We start from the raw sequence: 27,433 nt of genomic DNA on the forward strand, positions 1-27,433 counted from the left end.
TCTTTTGAAATAAATATAAATAATTCTACAACCTATCAACAATGAAGGAGTATGGGTGCATATATCTACATTTCACATTTAATGCATATATTTGTAGTGTTTTTTTGGCAGTGGCATCAAAGGTAAGTTGGGGCAGTTGAGAGGAAGCCAGGCATGTCTGAGGTGGTTAACATACCGTAACTGAACTCATCTAGAGCATTACCCTGAAGACTGAACCCTTTTCGCATTCTCCTTGTGGCCATGCAAAATGACTGCATAACTTCTGGCTACAGGAAATTACTCCTTTGAGTCCTTTCAATGGCCTTGAGGAAGGCGTTCTCGATAGAATCTTTTCACTGCTACTGGGAAGGGAAAAACTCAATTGTGATTCATGGTTTTTGACAATATGAACACCCAAACTCCATCAAGGAACAAGAGAGCCAAAGATGTGGAGTGAATGGAGATGCAGCAGGGCCAACACCAATCCAATCAATCCAATCCAATCCAATTTATTTATATAGCACATTTTTAAATACAGGGTTTCCAAAGTGCTGCACAATAAAGGTACATAAAACAATCAGGAAAAGTAGTCAGTGAATAGTAAACATTTTGATATAATAAAATAATAAGTTAAAACACAAGAAAGTCAATAAAAGCAGCAATAAAAACATTGGCTATCAGCAGGAGATAAAATAATACAAGATAAAATAAGGTAAGATAATAAAAATAATATAAAACCCATAAAAACAAATAAAAGCAGAAGCGATAATCAGCTGGAGAAAGCTAAAGTATAAAAATGGGTCTTAAGGCGGCATTCAAAAGTTTCAACAGTTGGGGCCATTTTAATATGGAGAGGTAGCGCGTTCCATAATGTAGGGGCTGCAACCGAGAAGGCCCTTCTCCTCGAGATTTTAAGTTTGTATTTGGCACTATATGTCTTTTCTGAGTTGCAGATCTTAAGGCCCTAGAAGGGACATAATCTTCTTGGAGTTCAGAGAGGTACTGAGGTGCCAGCCCATTCCATGCTTTAAAAGTAAACAATAAAATCTTAAAATGTATTCTAAAATGAACTGGAAGCCAGTGGAGAGCGGCCAGGACTGGAGTGATGTGGTCGTATTTGCCTGTTCCACTAGCTGCAATCTAGATATAGAGGCCTGGTTTACACCCACATACAGAGCATTACACTAGTCCAATCATGTTGAGATAAAAGCATGTATGACTCGCTCTAGATCCTTAAAAGATAAAACAGATTTAATTTTTGATAAAAGTCTCAAATGATAAAAACTAGCTCTAACCACAGCGTTTATCTGTTTATCTAATTTAAAAGCATTGTCCATTTTTACTCCCAGGTTTGAGACCACGGGTACCAAATATGGTTGTAGTGGACCCAGGTCTAGGGGGAGAGCATTGGAGCTGGCACTTGGTTCAAACACATTTTCCTTAATTTATATTTAAAAGGTTTAGGGCCATCCAGGCTTTAATGGCTTTTAGACAATCAAAGAGAGAGGACAGGGGGTTATTGCTAGATCTTTTGAGGGGCAGGTATATTTGAGAATCATCAGCGTACAGGTGATAGGAGATGCCATGTCTTTTTAAAATGTGTCCTAGGGGAAGAAGGTATAATGAGAAAAGGATAGGGCCAAGGATTGAGCCTTGGGGAACTCCGGATGACAGGGGGACGGATGATGATGTGAAGTTTAAAAGAAAAATGTCTATTGGAAAGATATAATTTAAACCAGTCAAGGGCGGTGTCCCTGACTCCTACACAATGCTCTAGGCGAGATATAAAAATCTTGTGGTCCAAAGTGTCAAAAGCCGCCGTTAAATCTAAGAGTAAAAGGATCGCAGGATCACCATTATCTGTGGTCATTAAAAGATCATTAAAAACTTTAAGAAGTGCAGACTCAGTGCTATGGAAAGCTTTAAAACCGGATTGGAACATTTCAAAAATATAATTTTCATATAAAAAAAGAATGTAATTGTAAAAGTGCAGTTTTCAGGATTTTTGAGATGTACGGACATTTGGAAATGGGTATGTAATTTGAAAGGACAGATGTGTCCAGGTTATTTGCTTTTTTAATCAGTGGTGTAATGACTGCCTCTTTAAAATGTGCGGGTACAACCCCTGTCGCAAGGCTACTATTTATTATTTTGTGGACAGTGGGTCCAATAGCCACCCAGACGTCCTTAAATAAATGGGTGGGAATGGCGTCTGTGGGACAGGATGAGGGTTTCATTTTTGCGACAATTTCACTAAGAGCTAAAAAAGATACAGGTTTAAAATGATTAAAAACAGGGGTGCAAATAACAGTTGTAGGGGGGTCCAAAACAGGGGGTGGGAAATGGGCTCTGATGGCTATCTTCTAGGGGTGTAACGATATAGTAACTGTATCGAAATATCGTTTTTAACTTAAAAAATCGAAGTATATCGAAATGAAAACAGCTAAAATCGAATCGTCTCGTTTTATTTTGTATCGTATCGAATCGGCAGGGCAAAGAATCGATTGTATCGATACTACCTACTTGTGCGTTGTATTTAGCATTTTTAAGAAGAAAAAATTAAAAGGAGGTGCAAATTACTTTTCCTTTCCATATAGCTAACTGGTCTATCGATAAATGTGTGTAATCTCTGGGTTCATGTCAAGGTGCAGGTTTGTCAATATACAATGTCCATGTATTTGCCAGATAATCACTGTGTTTACTTATTTATATCCAAAATACTACATGTTTACCTTAAAAACCTGCACTATCCACACCTTTCACACAGATTTAATTTCTTTGCTAAATAGTTACTATATCGATTTTAAATCATTGAATCGAATCGTATCGCCATGAATGAACCAATATCGTCCATGTATCGTATCGTCAACCATGTATCGTGATATGTATCGAATCGCTATTAAAATGTATCGTTACACCCCTACTATCTTCTCTACAAAATAGCAGAAGAAGCTTTCGCAGACCTCAGTAGAACACCAAGTACCAGTACCAGTAGGAGGTACTGTAGTTGATAAGCAGTGGCAGCAAGGCTGCGCCTTTTTCTGTATAGAATCGCTGTGGAAGAGAAGATCATCTTGGCCACCAGAGGTTTTGGAGATGTGGAAGAAAAAAACTAATAGAAAAGGACAGCGTGGAGAGCCTAGTCGATTTGATGAGTGATCAAGTAGAGGTGTACGTAGAACAGAATAGTGCTACAGTACATGCCATCCATCTAGCCGAGAGACACACAAGTCATTATCAAGTGGAATAATAATAATACACTTTATTTATAAAGCGCTTTTCAATGTCTGCAAATGATAAAAAATACTTAATTTTAGAAATGTTTCTCAGTTGAAAGAACAACTTTGGTTACCTGCACTGTAACACTCGCATGATGTCATTTTGACCTTTTTTGAGATTTAGAAATTATAATTAGATTGCTCAGGAAACATTCAATATTTACAAAATGTCTCTTGGCTTGTATGTTAAGGAAAAGTCATGAAAGTGCACATTTCTGAGAGTTTCCTGAGCAGACCCATTCCACCTCTAAATCTCAAAATCAGGTCATGCGAAGATGAGTCAAACATCACACCTACCGTAGGTTGCGGGCCGAGGTCTTGACATTATTTGACGGATTGCCAAGATATGACTTGGTTGGTATGGTACTGACGTCCTTGTGTAGCTTTTGTATTACGCAATTAGCAGCTTCCACTCTTAAGCACAAAGGCCATACTGTTCAGGCAAAGAGAGGTTTGTGCTAATCAATACAATCTACAAAAAGAAATGGGGATAGATGTGCTTTGCAGCTTGCCATGCCCCGGTGGACTGTGATACAATAAAAACAACACTCCTTTCTTTTCAGAAAATTTCAGAAGTACTTGGAGGAACTTTGTTTGGACAACAAATCTCCATGAGTCATTGTCTGTAGCTAAACGCAATGCGCTCATTTAGCATGGCCATAAGAAGAATGAGAAAGGGGTTGGAGTTGAGTGCACTGTCAACTGCCTTAGGGCCCTTGCATACTCCACTTTTGGAGCTTAAATCGGTTCAGCTCTGTCCAAACTACAATATGACATCATTCAGAGGTTCGCTATTTCTACGTTTCATTAGTTCGACAAAGGGTTAGGGTTAGGCTTAGGTTTTAGGGTTAGGTTCAGGCATAGTTTTCCTGAGGTTATGGCTTAGGTTTTCACCAGGTTAACATTCACCAGCTTCGAACTACTGGGCCGTCAAACAAATGTTATGTCGTAAAATCAACACGCTCCCTCTGGGGGGGACGGGTACCGTCATAAAGTCGGCTGTTCATTGCTGCCGAGCTGTTGTGACACCCCGAACCGAACCGATTTAAACTCAACTCTAATAGCCGGGGAGCCACAGGCCCAAAAGCTCAAAGAATAGGATGTTACCTGTGATGTCATGACATACTTTTAATTTTTGTTTTTTCTATTAATTTGGTCATCAAGGTCCACAGAATGAGAGGCCTGCTCTGCCGGAAATCCTGCGAAAAAAAGTTATGGCCATTTGTATATTCACTCCATCGACTTCAATATAAAGGAAAGAAACACACCAAAAAAAATATGCTTTAAGTAGCATGTGAGGGGTCAAACTAGGGATTCTTGATGATTCTGAATCCATTGCAAGCATTTGTTTTGCATGAAAAACATTCCTTGGGCTAGAAAACGGACCAAAATAACGGTGAAAAGTGATGACTCATCACTTTTCACAGGTTTGAGAGGCTGAAATCTAGCCCAAGGAATGTTTTTCATGCAAAACAAATGCTTGCAATGGATTCAGAATCATGAAGAACCCTTAGTTTGACCCCTCAAATGCTACTTTTTTTGGTGTGTTTTTTTCCAGTATAGTGAAGTCAATGGGAAACTTTTTTTCGCAGGATTTCCGGCAGAGCAGGCCTCTCATTCTGTGTACCTTATTGACCAAATTAATAGGACAAACAAAAATTTGGAGTATGTCATGACATCACAGGTCCTCTCTCATTTTGGCCCAGTGGCTCCCCAGCTATAAGGGTGGAGTATGCATTGGGCCTTAGCCATGCCTGCCTCTCAACTGGCCCACGATTCATTGCAGCATGTACTAAGAGCAACGTACCAAACTGCAGTTTGGCAGCAGTACCACAAGAAGAGTGAACAGAATTAATGTTCCTATCTTGCAGCTGGCTCTCCATGAATTGATTTATGTTCCTGTGACTTTCTAGAGTTCCCTAAGAATTGTGGATGACGTGACAGTATAGTTGCACCCTAGAGCGGTGGGTCACACTGTACATCTATATGGCTGCTGTATAATTGATTGTTCCTTCGGGATCCAATTAATGATTCTTCTTTGAATTTACCAAAAAAAGAAAAGAAAGAAAGACATTCTAACAATGTGTATGTTTCTCAACAGATCTTCACCATTCTTGAAAATACGCGGCTTAAGTGGTTACATTGCTTTGCTTAGTGTTTGCCCTTTTGTACCAATGCCAATACAGTGTCAGTCATATTTCTAAAGTTGACTGGCTACGCCTGCGATCAACATACTATCTTACAATATCTGCAGCCAGGAAACCACATCCATGTGGTGCATCAGTCAGCTTCCTTGCTCACATTTCATTCTCTTGCCTTCTCTTTTCTCGCTCACCCTCTCTTCCTGTGTCCGTATGCCTGTTAGGAAGTAGCTGTTGGTAGACTGAAGTGGCTGCATTATCTAGCTACATTATTGATGCAGACTGCACTCTAACGCACTCTAACACACACGCACGCACACACGCACACACGCACGCACGCACGCACACACACACGCACACACACACACACACACACTGCAAGCACATAATAAACATACACAACCTCTGGGACTTTAAGCACAACATACTGTACACGAAAGAAGCAAAACAAATTTGAGTTGCATGTATCTAAATTTGTGTGTGCGTGTGTATATCAGCTGATCATGCAGCCTACTGCCATCTCTGAAAGGTTTTTAAGAAAGGTTGACCAAATAATCAAGCTTGATTACAAAAAAAAATAATTGATCAAGACAAATTAGTCTTAAAGCAAGTGATGGGCATTAAGAGAGTTGTGGGAACTGAGAGAAAATGAAATGGTGTGTGTGTGTGTGTGTGTGTGTGTGTGTGTGTGGGGGGGGGGGGGGGGGGGGTTTGGCAGAAGAATTCTCAGCAGAGTTCCATTCTTAGGGCTTTGTAAGGGCGTCATTAAATATGGATGGTGTTTGGAGCAGAGCAGGGGCGAGTGGGGCACCACAAACTGCAGCACAGAGCGCTATACTGTATGTCTGTCTGTCTGTCCCTTTTCCTCTCCACCGTTGTCTTCCGTCTCCATCCACTTGGAGGTTTCTCTCCCCCATCCTCTCTCTTTCCATCATGTCATTTGTTCTCATTGCTGTTGACCATCCTCGTGTTTTCTTCCATGCTTGCTCCATCATTATTCTCATGTCTTCTTTTTGGGCGCTGCCGTTTCTTTCCGAAGCAAAAAGCTCTGTATAGTGCATTCTCAAATTAATTGTCAGTCACCCATTTCCTCCCCTTCCCTCTCAACCACTTTGCCTCTCTATCGCTTTCACTCCTTCTGGTCTTTCTCTCGCTGTAATGATAGCTGACTCCTTTGATAAAAAAAACCGAATAGACGTTGTTCAACCTCTTTCATAATATTTATCCCTCCCTTTCAGATGAAAAAAAAACATGTGCACTGTATGCCATTGTAAAAGGTGAACAATATGCGGATGATACCATGCTCCATCTGTCTGGGTAGCAAGCTAGCAGCATTTAACTGCATATCCCTTTTGACTGACTGTGGCTGCCCTTCTTGTTTGACCGCTGTGCATTTTCGTTTCAGTGTTTGAGATTAAAATAGAAAGCATGAAAGGATATATCTTATGAAAGTACTGCCATACGATGCAGATGATCTGTTCAAACTCCTGCACATACCGGTATTTGTACTCGTAGTACGCAAACGTACAATTAGTTGGTTTTGGTTCATCAACATTCTAGCAGCAATAATCAGGTCATACAATGGTCGTAGCACACTTTGAGGTACTTGAAGGTGCTGTGTGCGCATGGTTCCTACTTCTAAATGTTTTAAAAGTGTGCATGCATGCGTAGGCCTACACTGTGCAGTATGTATAAATAACTATTTCCATGTAATGTATCTATAGGCATATGTGTACATAACATTGTGTGCATAAGTACTATGGCAGAGTAGCCTCAGTCAGACTGAAGCCAAAAAAGCCTAATGTCCTCCTTCGCCAAGAAGGATCCCCTCTTGACGTAAGCGGACGATTTTTGGCTTTAGCTCGAGCCTTTTTGTTCAAATCTCGGGTGTTATATTACACATATTTCTGCTTCTGATTTTATGACCTAGACATACTGTAACATAATCCAGCCTAACTGTTACTTCCTATATTGTGTGTGTGTGTGTGTGTGTGTGTGTGTGTGTGTGTGTGTGTGTGTGTGTGTGTGTGTGTGTGTGTGTGTGTGTGTGTGTCATCAGGCCATGGATAGGCACCATGCTGGTCTTCATCAGCAGAGTGCTGAATGGAGAGAGAACAGAGTGGGAGTGTAACCGGCACCTGCATGGAGCCCTGATATACAGGGCAGAGAACAGGTACACGTCTTTGTGTTTGTGAATGAATGAGTGCATGTGAGGGGATTTATCCACAAGTTTCCGCGGGAGTTACTGGAGACTATCAGGACCAAACTTCCGGGTTTAACAGCAGACATACAAGCTCACGTCGCGTCGCAGATGCAACCCGTTGTGAGCTTGTAAATCGGCGGCGGAACCTTGGTGCAGACGTTTGCGCAATGCACTATGGGGCGTAGGAAACTCGTGGATACAGAGAAAGAGAAACACATGAAGAGAGAGAGAGAGAGAGAGAGAGAGAGAGAGAGAGAGAGAGAGAGAGAGAGAGAGAGAGAGGAGAAAGTATGTCTCAGTAAACAGAGTTTAAAGGGAGACTCTTTAGAATCATAAGGCCAACACAAGCGTCAACATCGACCAACAAAAATAAAGAATTCTCAAACGAATGTAGACTTTTTGAATGGACCTTGTTGACAGACAGACAGTTGTCCTGTGAGTATAGAGCAGCTTTTAATCTGGCTCAGCAGAAGTGACGTGCTAACTCCCCTGACACAACCTGCAGTACAGACACACACGTTATAATCCTATTATTCTGGTGTGAGCGTGTGCATGTGCATACACACATTAGCGTGGGCCTGTGCTTCAGAGTACGATGCAAAAGTTGTGTGACGTTCTTAATGATCCTGTACACTGATGCACTTCCTCGGATTGAGTTACAGCCCACTTGTTTCATACACGCCCAATCGCCCATCTCCAAAGGACTCCTCTGCCACTTGTGTCCTCCATTACACATGTCATGATGATATAATAAGCGATTATTGCTTTCACGTCTTTCACCCTGCTCTGTCTATTTCAGGGAAAGAGCAAATGTTCCTAATATTTTGAGCCCTGGTGAATACTGTGAAGTGTTCGTAATGGAAAGAGACCGTATGGGGAGGTGGTGTGTGTGTGTGTGTGTGTGTGTGTGTGGGGGGGGTGGGGGGGGGGGGGGGGGGGTAGATGAAAAAATGACAAAGTGAGTGACTGAACAAGAGTGCTTGAGTAAGGCCTAATCTTTGAGTGGTGCTGCAGCCCCATTAGCTTGTGTGTGTGTGTGTGTGTGTGTGTGTGTGTGTGTGTGTGTGTGTGTGTGTGTGTGTGTTTGTGTGTGTGTGTGTGTGTGTGTGTGTGTGTGTGTGTGTGTGTGTGTGTGTGTGTGTGTGTGTGTGTGTGTGTGTGTGTGTGTGTGTGTGTGTGTGTGTGTGTGTCGGGCACCCGTCTAGTAATAATAATGATGATGATAATAATAATAATATTAATTAATTAACCATATCAGAAGTAGGCTTCTTATAAAATTCACTGAAGCCTGAGGGGTATACCACAAGACTCTGTCAACATACATAATATCCATCATGTCTCTCATCTATCCAGTATTAGGCTTTGCAAGTAAGGATTGCTGCAGCACGATCACAGCAGCACTGTTGAGGACCGAGTTGCTACTGCAGCCGATCCAGGGACACTAGAGCTACTATGCCTATAAAGTCAATCACAAGCACTTACTGTAAGAAATTCAAAAAAGGGGAAATATAATTTGGGGATTGGAGTGGATTGGATTTATTATCATATTATATTGGAAGGGTTGCTTTTTTTCAGTGTACAACTTCAGAAATGAAAAGAGCCTATATTACAGTTCAAAAGAGGGCATGGCTAATGAATTTTATACTATAATTTTACTTTTTCTTATGTTATTGTTGAAGTACAAGACTTTACTGACTATAACTGTATTCTATGCATGTGTAACAATAAGGGTCAATCAAGTGTGTATTGAAACAGTAAACACTTGACCCTTATACCATGGCCATGATTCTGATTGCTGGAAGGTGTGCAATATTTTCAGATAACCTAACTAATAAAAGATGTGATGATTATTATCAGCTGACCAACTCGTTGGTGGGTTGTTACTAAAGTAATAACCAATAAGCCTCAAGAGGCCATGGTTAACAGTGATTTGAGAACAGCTAAGGATAGTTTTTGTTAGGCACAATGCGGAGCGGAGCCCGATAGAGTATTTTACAATGGGACCAAGCCTATCAGAACCCAAATGCAACCTTCCATTTCATAATACAGCTGGAGTAAGGTAACATTTATTTCAAGGTTGACACAGATATAGTGCCATTCATAGATTTACCTCTATTTCTATGGTGCATAAAAGAGCATAAAGGTTTCTGTATAAAAGAATATTGCTTCAACATATTAACAAAATACTAGTAATATTTTACTATAGCAGGTAGGCGGCCAACTCCAAGCCATGTGGTTATTGAAAAATACAGCACTTTGCAAGTATTTTTTTTTTGATAACCGCAAGGCTCATCATTAATTATCCCTTACATATGCAATAGCTCTTCTGTGATATGTTAATGCATGTACCTGTCCTGAAACACTTGTCAGGTCACCATGCTGCCATCCATGACGGGCTAATGGCTCGATCTGTTCTACATCCCAGCAAACCCTCTGGCTTCGTGCCACTGTAACCTGAGAAGCAGAGATGAGAGAGAGAGAGAGAGAGAGGGAGCCAAATGGAAAAAGGGAGATACGAGAAGGGGCAGGGGGCGGGGGTGAGAGAGTATAGGTGAGGATGAGACAGAAGAAAGGAAAGTAAAGAGAGAGGAAAAAAAGAAGGGTCACAATGAGTAGAATGTAGGAGAAAGATGTAGAGAATGAAGGAGTGATGAGAAGGAGGGATATGTTGACAGATGGAGGGACAAAGTGCTTGTGACACAAGGCGCCCCTGGAGACATCACTGTCTGACTGTATCATCCTGTTGGCTCCACCCGCCCCAAATACACACACGCACACACACACACACACACACACACACACACACACACACACACACACACACACACACACACACACACACACACACACACACACACACACACACACACACACACACACACACTGCTCGCTCCACACGTCACACCCTCACATCTAGTCCTGGTCCATAGACGTGAGTACACTTTCGCTACTCACCTAAAAAAAACGGTTCTAAGATGTTGAAAGCCTACTTTACTTAATAATGAGAACGCTCAGAGTCCCCCACCTCACATCTAAAATACACATTTTGGCCAGAAAAGAAAATATTTCACCAGACTTTTTAGCTACTCCACACCGCCCTCTACAGATCTTGTCAATAGAAAATTCCATTGACCAGATTTTGCCTTCCGGTTAAATATTTTCTTTTCTTGCTAAAAAGTGTATTTTAGACGTGATGTGTGGGGCTCAAGAGTGTTCTCACTAAGGAAAGTAGGCGTTCAACTCCCTAAAGCCTATTTGTTTTGGTAAGTAGCTAAACTGTATTTTTCATTTTTACAACAGACGAGAGGGTGTGCAGCCTTTCCTGGGCGCAGGGATCATTGGTGACATAGCGTTAAGGAGAACTCCTTCTAAACGCTATGGACCAGAGCTGCCTCACACCATACCACCTCAAAATATGCTGCTCTTTTTGTCCCCTTCTCCATCTCTCCATCTCCTCCTTTATTCTCTTCCTGCTGCTCCCCTCTGTCGCTCCACCCTCCCACTCCCTTGTTCCTCTAATGGACGGTGTTAAATGCCCATCATCACTAATGTCCATCTGAAGGTCCTCTCCTTCCTGCAGCTGCTCACTGTGGGAGGACGCCTACAACATCCACTCATTCATTTAGTCATCCATCCATCCATCCATCCACCCATCCATCCATCCATTCATCTACAGCAGTGTTTCATTTATATGGGTGCAACGGTTTACAAAATGCTATCACAGGTCACGCTAGGATTTTAAACTGACCGGCATGATTAAAAGTTACCGGACATCTGATAAAAATACCGGACATAATAATTTTAATGCATGAATGACAAGCTGTACAGTATATATATATATATATATACATACACCATGTATATATCCATCAATCAATTCATTCATTCATTCATTCACAGTTCAACTTCAACATTACCAATTACAAGTAAAAGTAACGTGAAATTCAGTTAGTCTCAAGGATACCACGTTAAAGACTGTCAAAAGTGATCTAAGTGATCTTCATTCATTTGTCCATTAATTAATTAATTAATTCATTCATTCATTCATTCATTCATTCATTCAGTTGTCTATGATTCATAATCCTGCATGAATGCCCACAGGCAGAGTATCTATGTGGCCGTCATGGGCTATCTGTTCAGCCTTTGATGATCTTATGGTGGTTTTAGGTTACAGCTAATGGCTGAGTCTTTGTACGACCACCCTGGTCTTCAGGGTGGAGGGGGGGTTGTTTGGTCTGTGTGTGTGAGTGTTAAAGTAGGGTGACATCACCTACATTTGCTTTATGCACCATTAGCATGCTATTTCACAGCTTGGTCCATGCATTAGTTCACAAATGGTCCCCCATAGACACTAGAGACAGAAACTAGGGCACTGGACAGCCAACCGACCAATCACAGACTGTCTGGAGTCATTTTCTGATGAGCTCCTACTGTACCTCATATACCACGGCCAATGGGAACCAATTTCAACTAGAGAAGTAGTTCCTGCATAAACTGCCTGGGCTCGCTGAAAACACGCACAAAGTATATTATGTACAGTAGTAAATGTACACGTCCCTCCTCAGACGGACTTTCAATTCAGCTCAAGCCCAAGCAGTAATATAAATGGTAAGACAGAATTAACTTCCCAGAGGAATCCACTGTGAAACAGTTTTTTTTTCTTTCAAAAATCTCAAAATTATAAAAATGTGTAAAGAGAAAGGTACAAGCAATAATTGCGTAAAGCTGAACAAGTTGAAGAATGAAGTCAAAGAATGTGGAAGTAGTAGGATGCCAAAAAAGTGGAATAAATATAAATTGGGGACAACTAGTGTGTGCTCGCTAAAGCGAGCCCACAAGAGAGCCATCTGCTCTAGAGTATTAATAACTGTTATTATTGACAACCCATCCTTTACCATGTACCGTACACCACATGCAGGCAAGTGGTTTATAAGGCTGGCTAAGCGCCTATTAGGCCACAAACACAAGTGACATCACTGTTAGCCTTTGTGTGTGTGTGTGTGTGTGTGTGTGTGTGTGTGTGTGTGTGTGTGTGTGTGTGTGTGTGTGTGTGTGTGTGTGTGTGTGTGTGTGTGTGTGTGTGTGTGTGTGTGTGTGTGTGTGTGTGTTGTGGACATTTGCAGATCTATAAGCTCACATTTGCACCGCACTGCGATGCGTTTTGAGATCGACACCCCCGCACAACTATGTATAAGTCTAGCATCAGCTTCAATCCATCCCAGAAGCCCAACTTGAGATCCCAAACAGAAGGGCCTGTCAGCCAATCAGGCCCAATCAACTACCCGGTGGAACCGAGCAAGCTGAAGTTGCTTGGAGGGAAATCATTTAGTGCCAGCCACCACAGTGCGTGCGTGCGTGCGTGTGTGTGTGACTGTGTGTGTGTGCATGCGTGCGTGTGTGCTTTCCTGTTCCATGTACAATATGCATTTGGGTGAATAATATGCGTTACATTATTCAAATCGCCTGGAGAAACTTGCAAATTGCAATGTGCTTACGAGACATAATGAATGGATTTCTTCTAAAAAGCACCCTGGAGGAATTATTGTGTACTCATCTTTGGAGGCCCGTTGTGACACTTGACCTTTGCCCTCTTCTTCCAGTTAAATGGAGGAGCGGGACAGAAGCCGCTCGCCGTCCCGCCGGACCAGCCGGGTAGAGCAGGTGGTGGGCCGATGGCTGAGACGATCTCGAGACCTCGGTAGCAGGTCTCACTCCCTCACGAGGTCTGACTTTATTATTATTTTAACCCATTTAGGCCTAGAATTATTGAATGCTTTAACCAGTGAAAAATAGCAGATATACAAGCTCACAGCGCGGCACTCGGTGCCGCGCTGTGAGCTTGTATATCTGCTATTTTTTGAAAAAGTCGTGAAAATGTGTGCAAATCTTTGAATATGTGTGTTTTCAAAGCGAACGTTGGTAAACTCAAATTTTGCTTCTGGGGGGTCCCTGGAACTAAATATTTTGAGATGGGGGTTTGTGGCCAAATAAATATCATTTTGGGGGTCCTTCACATGAAAAGGTTTGAGCACCATTGACATAGTAGTCTCTCAAGAACAGACTATCTGAGCTCCAGTTAAGTGAAAAGGACCTTTTCTTTGACGATGGCTATAGCCAGATTGCTGACATAGAAACACAGTTTTTTCAAAAAATCTTAGAAGGATTCAAAAGACACTTATTGAATCGGGTCAAAATTCGAATGTTCACGACTTTTCAACAATAGCAGATCTCAAGCCCCTTCCTGTCAATGCCCCTTTCTATTGCTGTGCATTCAACAGTGGTGTAAAGTATATTTATTCGAGTACCGTATTTAAGTAAACTTTTGGGGATTTTTTACTTTTACTGGAGTATTTACCACTTTCAATACATTAACTTCTACTCCACTACATCTCAGAGACAAATATTGTACTTCAGCCCTATATACATTTTGGCCATTTGAAAATAGACGATCTACAAGCTCGCAATGCGACGCATTATGAGCTTGTAGATCTACTATTTTCAAAATATGTTTCATACTTTTGAAAACTTTCTGCATAACGAGTACTTTCTGCTTTTGGCACTTTAATGTACATTTTGATACCAATACCTTTGTACTATTACTCAAGTACGTTTTGAATTCCAGACTTGTACTTGTAACAGTATTTCTACATTACAGTATTGATAAGTTAAAAAAAACTTGAGTTCTTTTCCCCCCACTGGCATTCAGTGTACTCATAAAGTTCTCTGACTCTCTGACGGGCTCTGCTGCAGAGAGAGGGTCACGGCGGACGGGAAGACAGTGGAGTCCAGCGTCTCCGACCAGAGGAACTACCCTTTCCGCTTCACTGTTCAGATCCAGCGGGAACCTGGCCTCAAATGCCTCACCTCCCATGGCTTCACTCTGTCACTGCAGACCCCCATCCTGGTGGAGGGAGTCACCCCAGGTAGGACTTCGTTCATACATAATACAGGCTGACTGTATGGAGGATGCTGAGGTGGTCTCTGAAAATTATTGTCAAGTATTTGTTTGAACCTTTACCTACCTTACCAGACAGGGACATGCTGGCCATTGGGAAAAGCGGGACAACTCCCGAACGGCCGGTTCATTCCCGGCCGGTCCAGGCCGGCCATTAGGAAAAAATTAAAAATAAAATGTTGGCCTTCGTTCCATTTTGGTTGGCTGGGTGGCCAACAAAGTAAATAGTCACTGTCAGGCAGAAACTCCAAGTTTCAAATTTGTATTTTTTTTTTTGCAAAGCAAAGCCCTGCTTCATCATACAAGGCCGTCGCACAAAAGTAGTGAAAACAGCAGATCTACAAGCACACAACGCCTCGCGGTGCGAGGCGTTGTGTGTAGATCGGCTGTAGATCGGCTGTTTTCACTAGTTTAGATGATTTAAAAAAAAATCAAACCTCGGTTCGAAGTGGAGCGGTGAATTTGAGCAGTTCCAGGTAAATATATAAAATATATAAATATATTCACCTATTTATATATTGACATGTGTCAATTCTTGATTGCCCGTGGCTTGCTACGGTGGCTGCATGCTGAATAGATGGAACAGAGATATTTTGGATAGACTGTTCAAAGTCCCTGACTTTTTTCACCTATTTTATATATTGACATGTGTCAATTCTTGATTGCCCGTGGCTCGCTACGGTGGCTGCATGCTTCGTGAGCCTCCACTCTAGCGGCTATCACGGGCAGACGCAGACAGCAGAGGGGGTCGACTCGAGATAGGCCAACATACCATGCTTGTTAGTTGTTATTAACGGACTACACACACACACACAACAGCTGATCTTCACGCAGACAACACCTCGATGTGCGTCTTGCGCGAGGCGTTGTGAGCTTGCAGCTCTCTCTCTCTCTCTCTCTCTCTCTCTCTCTCTCTGAAATACGATTCTCTCTCTCTCTCTCTCTCTCCCTCCTCTCCCCCCGTCTCCCTCTCGCTGCCGTTAACCTTTGTTTTTATCGCGACGTGGTGTGTGTGTGTGTGTGTGTGTGTGTGTGTGTGTGTGCGTGCGTGCGTGCGTGCGTGGCGCGCGCGCGCATGCGTAGATCCTGTTCGAACTGAACGAAACAATCTTTTCCCACTAGACGGGACAAAAGCTGAAAGCTGTGCACTGGGAGCTCGTGCTCTGCACACCGCTCCAAAAAATAAAACGGATCCCAGAGATCCGGCTCACTTCAAAGTGACATAAATCCCATCATTCTCCATGCATCCGGGCGGAGGGGAACTCAATTCGATAGGTACCGAAATGTTGTGTAACTGCTGTGCGCACATGCGCAGATCCTGTTCAAACTCAACGGGACAATTCTCACTTGTGAGACTGGACACACATTTCTGCCTATCTATAGGTACCGAAATGTTGTGTAACTGCTGTGCGCACATGCGCAGATCCTGTTCAAACTCAACGGGAAAATTCTCACTTGTGAGACTGGACACATATTTCTGCCTATAGCGGAGCTGCTGTGTTTCACACACCGCTCCAATGATAAATTCAAAACAAACGGTTTTGGACATACAAGGTTTCCACCCGACAACGACGAAATATAACTCATGTAATTGGCCCACTGGCTTGTCACTTGTCATGATCTGAAATGGCAAATCTTTGAGTAGCAGCAGCGCTATAGAGAGAGATCTCTCTCTATAGCGCGCAATGAGGGCCTCTACAACTCTTTTTCCCGGGCTGAATCAGGGGCCCAGCACGTCCCTGTTACCAGATCATCAGACTTCACAACCAAACTTGACCTGCACTGTCTTTTACTGACTACTTGATGTTTGACTTCTCCTGTACATGTATTCTGCTGCTCTTGCAGTGAGTCAGAGACCATTAACCTTTGAACCTAAGACACCTGTGGACGTCTTAAGGAAAAAGTGTCATCCATTGTGTTAGGGATAACTGTTGATTGAGCTACAATTATATGTTCACTGTTGATAGAATGTACATAGTATGTATTGATAGAATGTACTTAATAGTATACTGGATGTATGGATAGTGTGTGTCTGAATAATAAATATATATTCATTCAGAGACCCGTTGCAGATATTTTGCTCCAGAATCTAAGTTTAGAACGGTTTCATTTATCTTGGTTTGTTTTCTGACCTTAGTCTTCCCGGTGTTTCAACCTTGATGCTATTGCTGTAGTGGTGTTCTGGCCATCTGGTGTACTGGGGCAAATCCCGGTGGGCCGCCGTTTCGGTGGGCCGTTCGTTGGACCTTCAAAAATTCCATGACGTTTTTTACCGGCCAACGGTCTGTCACTGTGTGCCTGTCATTTGGGATGCGCTGCACATGAGACTGAGAGTATGCTTTGACATGCGTGTGTGTTCTGTGACTGAGCTCACTGGCTGATCACAACCAAGTTAACTCATTTAGCCCTGAGGCCGAATGTTACTTTGTAACACGTTAGTCTCAACACTCCCCAAAAGGGGTTCCTGTCCTAAAATGTATCGTCACCTTCTTAAAGGAGTAGTTCACCCAAAACATGAATTTCTATCAATTACACACCCCACAAAACTCGTGGACAGTTTTTGTTGCATTCCTAAGCCAATCATTTGATGAAAATAAGTTATTTTTTGTAAGGGAGGCTTCTTTAAATACGGCTTGCATTTACTATAGCTCTGCTTCTCTCTCTGCCTGCCTGTCTCGCACAAGCTCAAATACTTTATGTCTGCTGATTCTAGCTAATATGTCGATGTATTAATTACTATTGTACTACTCTTGTATCCCTATTTGGGGTTCTGCTTAACGACTTTGGCAAAACATTGCCCAAGTCTTGAGTAAGTCAGTTACTCCCATAAATTATAAAAGTCAAAACACAAATCAGTCATTATCATAAATGTTTTGGGTGAAATTATTAAATGAAAGTTACTAGTCCTGTGCCCGGGGGTGTGCGATGAGGGATTGAATGTTGGAGTCTCGGGTGGCGACACTGTCAGTGATGTCAGCATGCAGACAGACGGTCAGACTGCGGACGGTGGACAGTGGACAGACATTTTGGTAAATTAATAGTTAGATGACATAGTAGGCCATTATTTTAAGAAGATGACAGTATATTGGTAGACAGGAAAAATGGGCTGCTGCCTGCCCTGGTACAGCACTCCCTACTGGTCAAAATATGTCAATGAATGCATTATGGTGGCCAACCTGCTCCACTGGTGCTCCAGTAAGATTGTTTTGCTCAAAGATTCAGCACAACAGGACCCTATGTACACAGTCTATAAGCTTGTGTCTTGGGGGTGTGCACAACAAAACTGTCAATTTTGCATAGGTGCAAAGTAAGGTTTAAGGTCCTGTTTAGTCTCATGGTGCCTCATGGGCATACTGGTATCATGGATTAAACCGATGAGATTCCATGTAAAATGCAGGGAAATAATGCTTCTGGACCAGGACTGTGCAGTTTAGACAAGGTTTTAGCTGGTCAAAGGAGCAATTGCTTTTGGACTTCTAGAGCTCATGCCCCCTATGATAGAAATGCACCAACAACGTGCATTTTTCCCCCACCTTGTGTAAAATAGGGTACTGACAGTTTGAGCACATTTTAGATTAGAGAGAGTGGAATAGTTTATCAAGGTGTGATAATGGTAAAAGACAATACCTGCTTCAGAATTTCCATGCACTTAAAGTATGTATGCCCAACCATTACTTCTCTATTATTGGACACATGAAAGGGAGGCAATAAATGTTGCTGAGCTTGTAAGAGTGTCAATGGAAATGACGGGAATTGCAGGACTGTCTCTAATGGGCATCGATAGTGCAGAAGGTCTTAGCTCCGAACCGCAAAGGTAATTCTCCAGTCAGTGAGTGGTTGCTGTGAATGCTATCACATCCAAAGTGCTGTGGTCAAGTCAAGGGATTTTCATTTGTAACACATTTTATACGAAAGGACAACCATAAAAATATACAAACAGATGTAACCCATCTGCATACAGTACCTCATAGATGGTATGGCATTACTTCAATCTGAATGAATCAGGTTTTCACCTGGCAGAAGGCTTTAACTATCTTCTGACTGCTATTGGGAGAGGGAAAAAATCAATTGTGTTTCCATTGTGTATGATCAATATGAACACCCAAACCCCATCAAACAGAAAGAGAGAAACAGACGTGGAGTAAATGGAGATTCAGGACGAACCAGTATACAAGGCTAGCCTTTCTGCTTTTGTTTACAATTTAACCTGCTCAGGTCCACGTAGACTCACTGAAGAGCAGCTGATCATCTTGGCCAGATTTCTTTTTTGGGGAAGAAACCAAAACCATGGAAAAGGACAGTGTAGCCGGGGAGCCACAGGCCCAAAAGCTCAAAGAATAGGATGTTACCTGTGATGTCATGACATACTTTTAATTTTTGTTTTTTCTATTAATTTGGTCATCAAGGTCCACAGAATGAGAGGCCTGCTCTGCCGGAAATCCTGCGAAAAAAAGTTATGGCCATTTGTATATTCACTCCATCGACTTCAATATAAAGGAAAGAAACACACCAAAAAAATATGCTTTAAGTAGCATGTGAGGGGTCAAACTAGGGATTCGTGATGATTCTGAATCCATTGCAAGCATTTGTTTTGCATGAAAAACATTCCTTGGGCTAGAAAACGGACCAAAATAACAGTGAAAAGTGATGACTCATCACTTTTCACAGGTTTGAGTGGCTGAAATCTAGCCCAAGGAATGTTTTTCATGCAAAACAAATGCTTGCAATGGATTCAGAATCATGAAGAACCCTTAGTTTGACCCCTCACATGCTACTTTTTTTGGTGTGTTTTTTTCCAGTATAGTGAAGTCAATGGGAAACTTTTTTTCGCAGGATTTCCGGCAGAGCAGGCCTCTCATTATGTGTACCTTATTGATCAAATTAATAGGACAAACAAAAATTTGGAGTATGTCATGACATCACAGGTCCTCTCTCATTTTGGCCCAGTGGCTCCCCGGCTAGTGTGAAGAGCCTGAATGCACTTAGTACACACTGCTATTTGCTCCGATTATGCACTCGGCGACTTAAGATCGGGCTTTGCTCGCCAAGGTTTTGCTCGCTGTGTGAAAGGCTCTGCGAGCAGATCCTTGTGCGATTCCAGTGCTCGCCGACAGCTTTCCGTGAGTTTCTATGCGAATATCCGATAAACAGTGAGAAGCTTTTCTTGGGTCCATGTATGTTGTGCATTTTTTGTTAGCATCAAATCCAAAACAAACAGCTATGCAGAAAACAAAAAATGCACAACACAATAACACATGGATGCAAGAAAAGGAAGATCGACTGGTTGAGCCCTGGCAGAGACGTAATCCTCAGTTTATCGTTACAACTCTATTCTCAAATTTTAACACAAACTCCTATCAGCGCACACCAAAACATCCCTCTCAACCAATCCCTGAGCTTCATGCTGCTAATGTCGAGTCCCCAACAACACTCCCTACCATTGGCCAGCTCTCCGCTACAACTCTGCTACACTATTATGAGTCCCGCAAAATGTCGTGCAATGTGTGATCCATTCTCTGCGATCAATTCATTGTGTAGTGAAAACCACAACGATATTATAACAGCCGATTTCAAGAAAGACACTCGTGTAGTGCTTTAACGCAGCGGTTCTCAACATTTTCAGGCCGCGACCCTCAAGATAATCATATTTGAACTGGGTGGGGACCACCCACCCTGACGAGCACTAAGAGTTGAGGCATTACATCTATACTATAATTTTGCGAATGTCTGAGTGAGTGTCTGTCACAGCGTTTCTCCTCAGTGACTGGAGCAATTGATCTGAAATTGCATCACCATTAGCATATGAACACACCTGACATAACTGTGAAGCCCGTTTGTCACTTTCACAAATCATATGCTGTATATTAGCATTTTTATGGTGTAACTACTATCTATTCTGCATCTAGCATGAGGCATATCTATTCTGCATCTAGCATGGGGCAACATGTTTAACCAGCTCTGTGTGTGTGTGCGTGTGTGTGTGCGCGCGCGCGTGTGTGTGTGTGTGTGTGGGGGGGGGGGGGGGGGGGGGGTGTTGGCTGGCCCTCTTTCAGATGTTGTCATGTAGATCGGTACACAGTATCTCTGTAGCCTTTAAACGAAACGGGTATTTCTTACATTGATGCTCCTACATATTATCATGCAAGCACCAGAAAGTTACTTTCCATCCCTCATATACTGTGTGCACAGTGCACACCCCATAACCCACACACTGCACATCATTTCGGAGCTCATATCTTTGAACGGGTAAGGACTAGTTTTGTATAACACGGTTCTATTGTGAAAATATTTATATTTTCACAATTTTTGCCTCTAATATTTGACAATTTTGCCAATGTTTCATTTGTCATTTTAGAGGTATTAAGAAATCCTTAAAATGTCACTTTGGAAATGTGCAGATGGCCTCTATACACTGAAACTTTATGTTGGTTTGTTTACTGTCGAATGAGAAAACAATGTTCCACATTAAGTTAATCATCTGGGGACCCCCCAAAATAATTTGGGGACCCCCCTGGGGTTGAGAACCACTGCTTTAACGATCCGATGACTTCCCGACCACTCCAATAGTGCTACAGTACGTGCCATCCACCTAGCCAAGAAACACACCAGTGTCAACAAGTGTGATGAGTCATGACACCTAGGCACAGTTTGTTGCTCTTATGTTATGAAAGTCATACTGTACAGGCAAAGAGATTTTGTGCCAATCAATACAGTACAAAGACTGAAAAAAGCAGTAAAAAACCCTTTTGCCATACCTGACGGGCTGTGATACGATGAGCAGTTATTTTCAAAATAAAATTAAACCAGTCGTTGCCTGCAGTCAGAGGTTAGGCCTACAGTACTTGCTCATTTTGTATGGCCACAATGAGAATGTGAAAGGGGTTGAGTGACCACTCTGGATGAGGTGAAGTACCGGTATGTATGGTACTGGCAACCATGATGTATGAGGAAAATATAATAATAATATAATAATTCAAGTACTTCTCTTCACACATTTACACCAATAGGGTCTCGTTGTATTGATCGATTGATTGATTGATTGAATCCTTTATTAGTCAGAAATGTTAACAGCATGAGTTACAGACAGACTTACGGAATATACTGTACATGTACTGTACCTTTAGGATTTCTATTTTCCTATTCAAGTTATACTCATGTTTAAGTGCATAATATTTCAATTACGCACAAAGCTATTGATGAATTCTATTTTATTGTATGCAATATTGTGAATAACTAATCCAAAGGAGGTGACAATCTGGTCATTATTTCACTGTACCTTTTGAAGAAACTTGCAGTAAAATATTTTTATTCAACTATTCAGCATTATGTTTGATCTGTTCAACTGATGCGATTCCAGTTGTTGTGCACAGTGTTAAGATTTAATTGTGGAAGTATTGGTTGTGGTCAGCCAGTGAATCCATTTCTTTGCTGACATCCAAAGGCCCCTCTGGCTCTCTCTGTTGAATTGGCTCAGGCCAGGACTGTCACCATCGTTTCTAGACACGCACACAAACACTCATTACGTCACCCCCCCCAGTGACACCAGACCAGTAAGCCTTGGCTCAATTCTCCATTTCTCTCCCTCATCTGCTTCATCCTCCTTTCTCTGTTTCTCTGTTACTGTCTGTCTGTCTGTCTGTCTGTCTGTCTGTCTGTCTGTCTGTCTGTCTGTCTGTCTGTCTGTCTGTCTGTCTCTCACACTCTGTCAGTTAAGTAATTACTGTTAATATTTAATCTTAATGGCTGTTAATATATGACATTCTTTAACTATGAATATTACAATATGCTGTATCATATTCTCTCTCTCGCTCTCTCTCTCTCTCTCTCTCTCTCTCTCTCTCTCTCTCTCTCTCTCTCACACACACACACACACACACACACACACACACACACACACACACACACACACACACACACACACACACACACACACACACACACACACACACACACACAGCAAAGTATCAAGGATGGATCACTGTTGCCTCCATGCTTTAATGTTGCTGCTACAAGTAATGCTTTGGCTGAGGAGGGCTGCTAATCCACAAAAGTGGTCACTTGTGCAGAGCCTTGTCCTGACGTAATTGTTGAGTTTTTTTTTGCAGTGTTGGCATCGAAGTATAGAGTTAGAATTGGAGATAAATTATGTTTATGGATAAATCCTAAAAGCCAGTGGTACTGGTTACTCAAGAAGGACAGTGATGGAAACAAGTCCAGAACCTTGTAGTTATATCCCTGAAAATGACATTTGTTTGTTAATTAAGAAATTAGAATTTAGCCCAATAAACCAAATCAATGGTCTAAAGCTGGTTGCACAATGTTGCATGTTTTCGTTGCATTTTGGAGATACGAAATCTGCGGGGAAAAAAAAGAAAAAAAAATTTAGAGAGCGAGCAAGGCATCCAGTGGCGACAGTTGCAAAAATCAGAAAAAATCAACCCTAGTCCAAAATAAATACGAAACGGGCGCAGTGTGCAAATGTGATTGACATAATGTGAGGTAGATTTTTTTTTTTATGTGCACCGAAATTCACTCCTATATTCGTCCGAAAAAACGCAGCAGTGTGCAAAGACGACCTTAACCCATTGGTTTTCAAAGTGGGTGCTATTTGCCAATTTGCAATAGAGGGGCCACAGCCAGCAGCAGCTATTACTATTTGGGGGTCCTTGGCATGGAAAGGTTTGTGAACCTCTGGACCAGGGGTGGGCAACTTTGATGATGGCGAGGGCCACTATATTTCCACCTTCACTCTAGAGGGCCACATTTCATATTGCTACATCGTACTTACTTTGTCATTCTAGTATCTCATGCAAAAGAAGCAAAACTTGCAGATCTACAAGCTCAAAACGCATCGAGCTGTGATGAGTTTTGAGCTTGTAGATCGGCTATTTTTGCTTCTTTTGAATTGGAATCCCGAATAATGTGTTGTTATTTTTTAATTGGAATCCTGAAATGTAACATTTTGATTTAATTTCAAACGCATTTAGTTATATAGTCATGTTAACTTTATGAATCTAAATACAAATACATTGGACATTAAAAAAATACATTTTAATACTACTATACTAGTCATTAAGCTACTAATATAGAATGACGGAATTAAAGCAGTTCATGTTTGGAATTGTAACAGCTGAAATCAATAATATATCAGTATTCAGGTATTAACCTGAGGGCCGCATTAAGTGAGGGTGAGGGCCGCATGTAAATGGTAAATGGTGCATTTATATAGCGCTTTTATCCAAGGCGCTTTACATAGATTGTGCATTACATTCACCCATTCACACACACATTCATAGGAGGAAACCATGCAAGGCACCAACCTGCTCACCGGGAGCAATTAGGGATTCAGAGTCTTGCTCAAGGACTCTTCGACATTAACTCAGGAGGAGCCCAAATTCGAACTGGGAACCCTTCGGGAACCCTTCGGGAACCCTTCGTGCTCTAATAACGGTTTCTCTACCCCTGAGCTATGCCCCTGAGCATGTGGCCCCCGGGCCGCCAGTTGCCCATGTATGCTCTGGACTAACCTTGGCGGTTCATGGTGAAGGTTCATTTTGTCTTGTTTGTGTCCAGGTGGTCCTGCAGATGGTAGGCTGGTCCCTGGAGACCGGCTAGTGAAGATCAATAATGTGGCTGTGGATGACCTGACCCCAGAGCAAGCTGCCGAAATTATCAGGTAGCAACCATGTACTCTAATGCTTTACAGTCCCCTCCCCCCCCCCTCTCTCTCTCTCTCTCTCTCTCTCTATCTCTCTCTCTCACTCACACACACACACACACACACACACACACTAGGGCATTCACCAAATATTCAAATATTCGAATATCAAAGTCACTATTCGATGTTGTTCACCAAAGTCGAATATTCGCTTATTTTAATTTTTATTGTTTTCTCTTAAAAAAAAAGGCTGTGACCCCCAAAATAAACATATTTGAACTGGGGACCCCCATCCTGACAAGCACTTGGAATGTAGGTATTACATTTTACCTACATTCCAAGGCTGTGACTCGGTTCCACAGATAAATATTGTGAAAAATAGCAGATCTACATGCTCACAACGCCTCGCGTTGCGAGGCGTTGTGAGCATGTAGATCGGCTATTTTCACAATGTTCACCTCTTGCTTACTTCATATTTGACAGTTTGGCCAGCCCTGTCGAATATTCGACTATTCGAATACTTTGAGGTCGAATAATTCGAATACTAAAAATCACTATTTGTGAATGCCCTAACACACACACACACACACACACACACACACACACACACACACGCACACGCACACGCACACACACACACACACACACACACACACACACACACACACACACAGGTGCTGTACAAAACAAACGCCTATACTGTTCTGCATACTGTATACTCTCACATACAGACATAAGACCTGCATAACACTCATTAATTTGATTCTCTCTCTTCTTGTGTACAGGGAGTGTAAGGACACAGTTACAGTGACAGTCCTCAGAATAATGGTGGTAAGTTGGCTTGACAAGTACACATTCCAATAATGTACATTCACACGCACGCACTCATGCACGCACGCACGCACGCACGCACGCACGCACGCACGCACGCACGCACGCACGCACGCACGCCTATAATCCTCCGTGTTAATTTATCTATTTGTAACTCTGAGAATGTGCAAAGGTAACTAAATGGACCCACCGACTGCACTGTGTTCTCCCTCTGTATCCACTTCTAACTGGCACAGACTCACAAAGACACACATGTACATGCATGCGTGCATAAACGCATACTTTTCTTTGGCTGCCCATTTGGAATTGAATTCAGTGATGCCTGTTCTGCTCAAAATGAAGAGGTGATGACAGTTGATATCGTTGATGTTACTTGATGTGGCTGTAGAGAGTGATGTGAAAGCAGCGCTGTCAAGTGGAACATGTCAAATGAGCATTCCTTGGCCTAACCTCAGTATAGGGCATCGAACGTGTGCTGTAATCATTCGGTTGGATTCCAGACGGAGATCAGTGTGGTATTGGAATGTCTGTGGTATTTCCTGCACTTGCAGTTTCCTACATTACTTACTCATTACTCTCTACATTACTGTAAAAAAAATAACACACAAAAAATATCAGCAAAAAGAAAAGGCAAACCATCCAGGCTATCTACTGGTGTCTTTATTTGTGTGGTACTTGAATCCATGCTCACGAACGACACTATGGATGTTTCCCCACATGGGATTTAATAATGCTGTTGTCAACATATCCATTTATCCAATGTGTCAACAAGGCCAGAGGTCAGGCATCGTTGTTTAACAAACATCCTGTCACCAAGGTCCCGGCTCTACGTCATTGTTAATGGTGACAGCAGCTTGAAGTGCTCTGTGTCCCGCCAGGGAGTTGGTCAGACAAATCATCCATCATTATCTTTCAGTCTTTATGTGTGTCCATGTGTGTCTGTGAGTGCTGTGCTGTTGCTGTGCTGTGCTGTGCTAGAGTGTGTGCATGTGCATGTGCGTGACTGCATCCCATGCGATGCAACATTATTGCACCTGGTCATGCACCTCAATCTATATCCATAAAGTTGAAGGATGCATTGGTGCTAGAGCTGCAGCAGATAGGTTCTTATCTCCGCCATTGCTGTTAGGTACACCGTTACCACCTGATTCATAGTTCACTGTAAGGCAGGGGTGGGCAACTGTGATGATGGCGAGGGCCACTATATTTCCACCTTCATTCCAGAGGGCCACATTGCATATTGCTACGTCCTACTTTGTCATTCTAGTATCTCATACAAAAGAAGCAAAAATAGCAGATCTACAAGCTCAAAACGCATCGCGCTGCGATGCGTTTTGAGCTTGTAGATCGGCTATTTTTGCTTCTTTTGAATTGGAAACCTGAATAATTTTTTGTTATTCTTTTAATTGGAATCCTGAAATGTAACATTTGATTTAATTTCAAATGCATTTAGTTATATAGTCATGTTAACTTCATGAACTTAAATACAAATACATTGGACATAAAAAAATACAATTAATTATACAATTAAGTAATTTAATATTACTATACTAGTCATTAAGCTACTAATATGAAGGAATTAAAGCAGGTCATGTTTGGAATTATAACCTGTGGGCCGCATTAAGTGAAGGTGAGGGCCCCCGGGCCGCCAGTTGTCCATGTATGCTGTAAGGAGTCATCCAACCCACTGTTTCCCAAACACTGGGGACCTATTTGTGGGTCGCAGACAGATTTTTATGGGTCCCTTTTTTGCCAGACCCATGAAATGGGTAGGCCTACATAAGCAAATGTCGGTCTGTCTGTCTGTCCTGGTTTTCTATATAAAGGGTATATATGATGATGACATGATGATGACATGCCTACAAAAGGCATGATGTCATAAATGATGATGACAGACAGGGGGTCTGGCACAACCAGGTTGACCTGGTCTAGTTATTATTATTATTCCAAATATATATTAAAAAAAGAAAGAAAGAAAAAAAAAACATTCCCAAAAAAGCATTATTCTTTTTCCTGTAATTCCATGAAGAAATCAAAGAAAAATCTAAGAAATGTCATAAATTAGAAAACAAATGTTTAAGAAGTAGTGAAAATAGCTAATCGACAAGCTCACAATGTGGCGCGAAGCAAAGCATTGTGAGCTTGTAGATCTGCTGTTTTCACTAGTTTGGGTCTCGGGGAAATGTCTGATTTCTTTTTTGGGTCACAAGCTAAAAAGTTAGGGAACCACTGATCCAACCCCACCAAGACATCACTCACTTAGGATCTCCAAGAAAACCTTCGGTTCCCTTATGCTTGTTGACATCAACAACCCAAAAGAGGTTGAAATGTAGTGGTTATCTGATGATTATCTAAAGTGGAAATGTTCACACAATCACATGCCTGGCC

The 27,433-nt window shown here is 42.0% G+C and overlaps 1 protein-coding gene and 1 long non-coding RNA gene across 2 annotated transcripts in view; both read left to right on the top strand.

Moving 5' to 3' along the window:
• The window catches only part of LOC308281328, a 106,489-nt gene that overhangs the window by 15,135 nt on the left and 63,921 nt on the right, over window positions 1-27,433 (top strand). The window lies entirely within an intron of this gene.
• Window positions 13,206-27,433, top strand: part of frmpd1a (FERM and PDZ domain containing 1a) — a gene marked incomplete at both ends in the record, with an annotated part of 29,794 nt that continues 15,566 nt past the window's right edge. The window contains 4 exons of the mRNA XM_080721783.1: window positions 13,206-13,324; window positions 14,352-14,524; window positions 24,130-24,232; window positions 25,000-25,045. Coding sequence (XP_080577909.1) covers window positions 13,206-13,324; window positions 14,352-14,524; window positions 24,130-24,232; window positions 25,000-25,045 — 441 coding nt within the window. The remainder of the gene's footprint in view (window positions 13,325-14,351; window positions 14,525-24,129; window positions 24,233-24,999; window positions 25,046-27,433) is intronic.

This window comes from Nannobrachium achirus, assembly GCF_963921795.1.
Source record: "Nannobrachium achirus genome assembly, chromosome: 3".
In the NCBI taxonomy this organism is placed as follows: Eukaryota; Metazoa; Chordata; class Actinopteri; order Myctophiformes; family Myctophidae; genus Nannobrachium; species Nannobrachium achirus.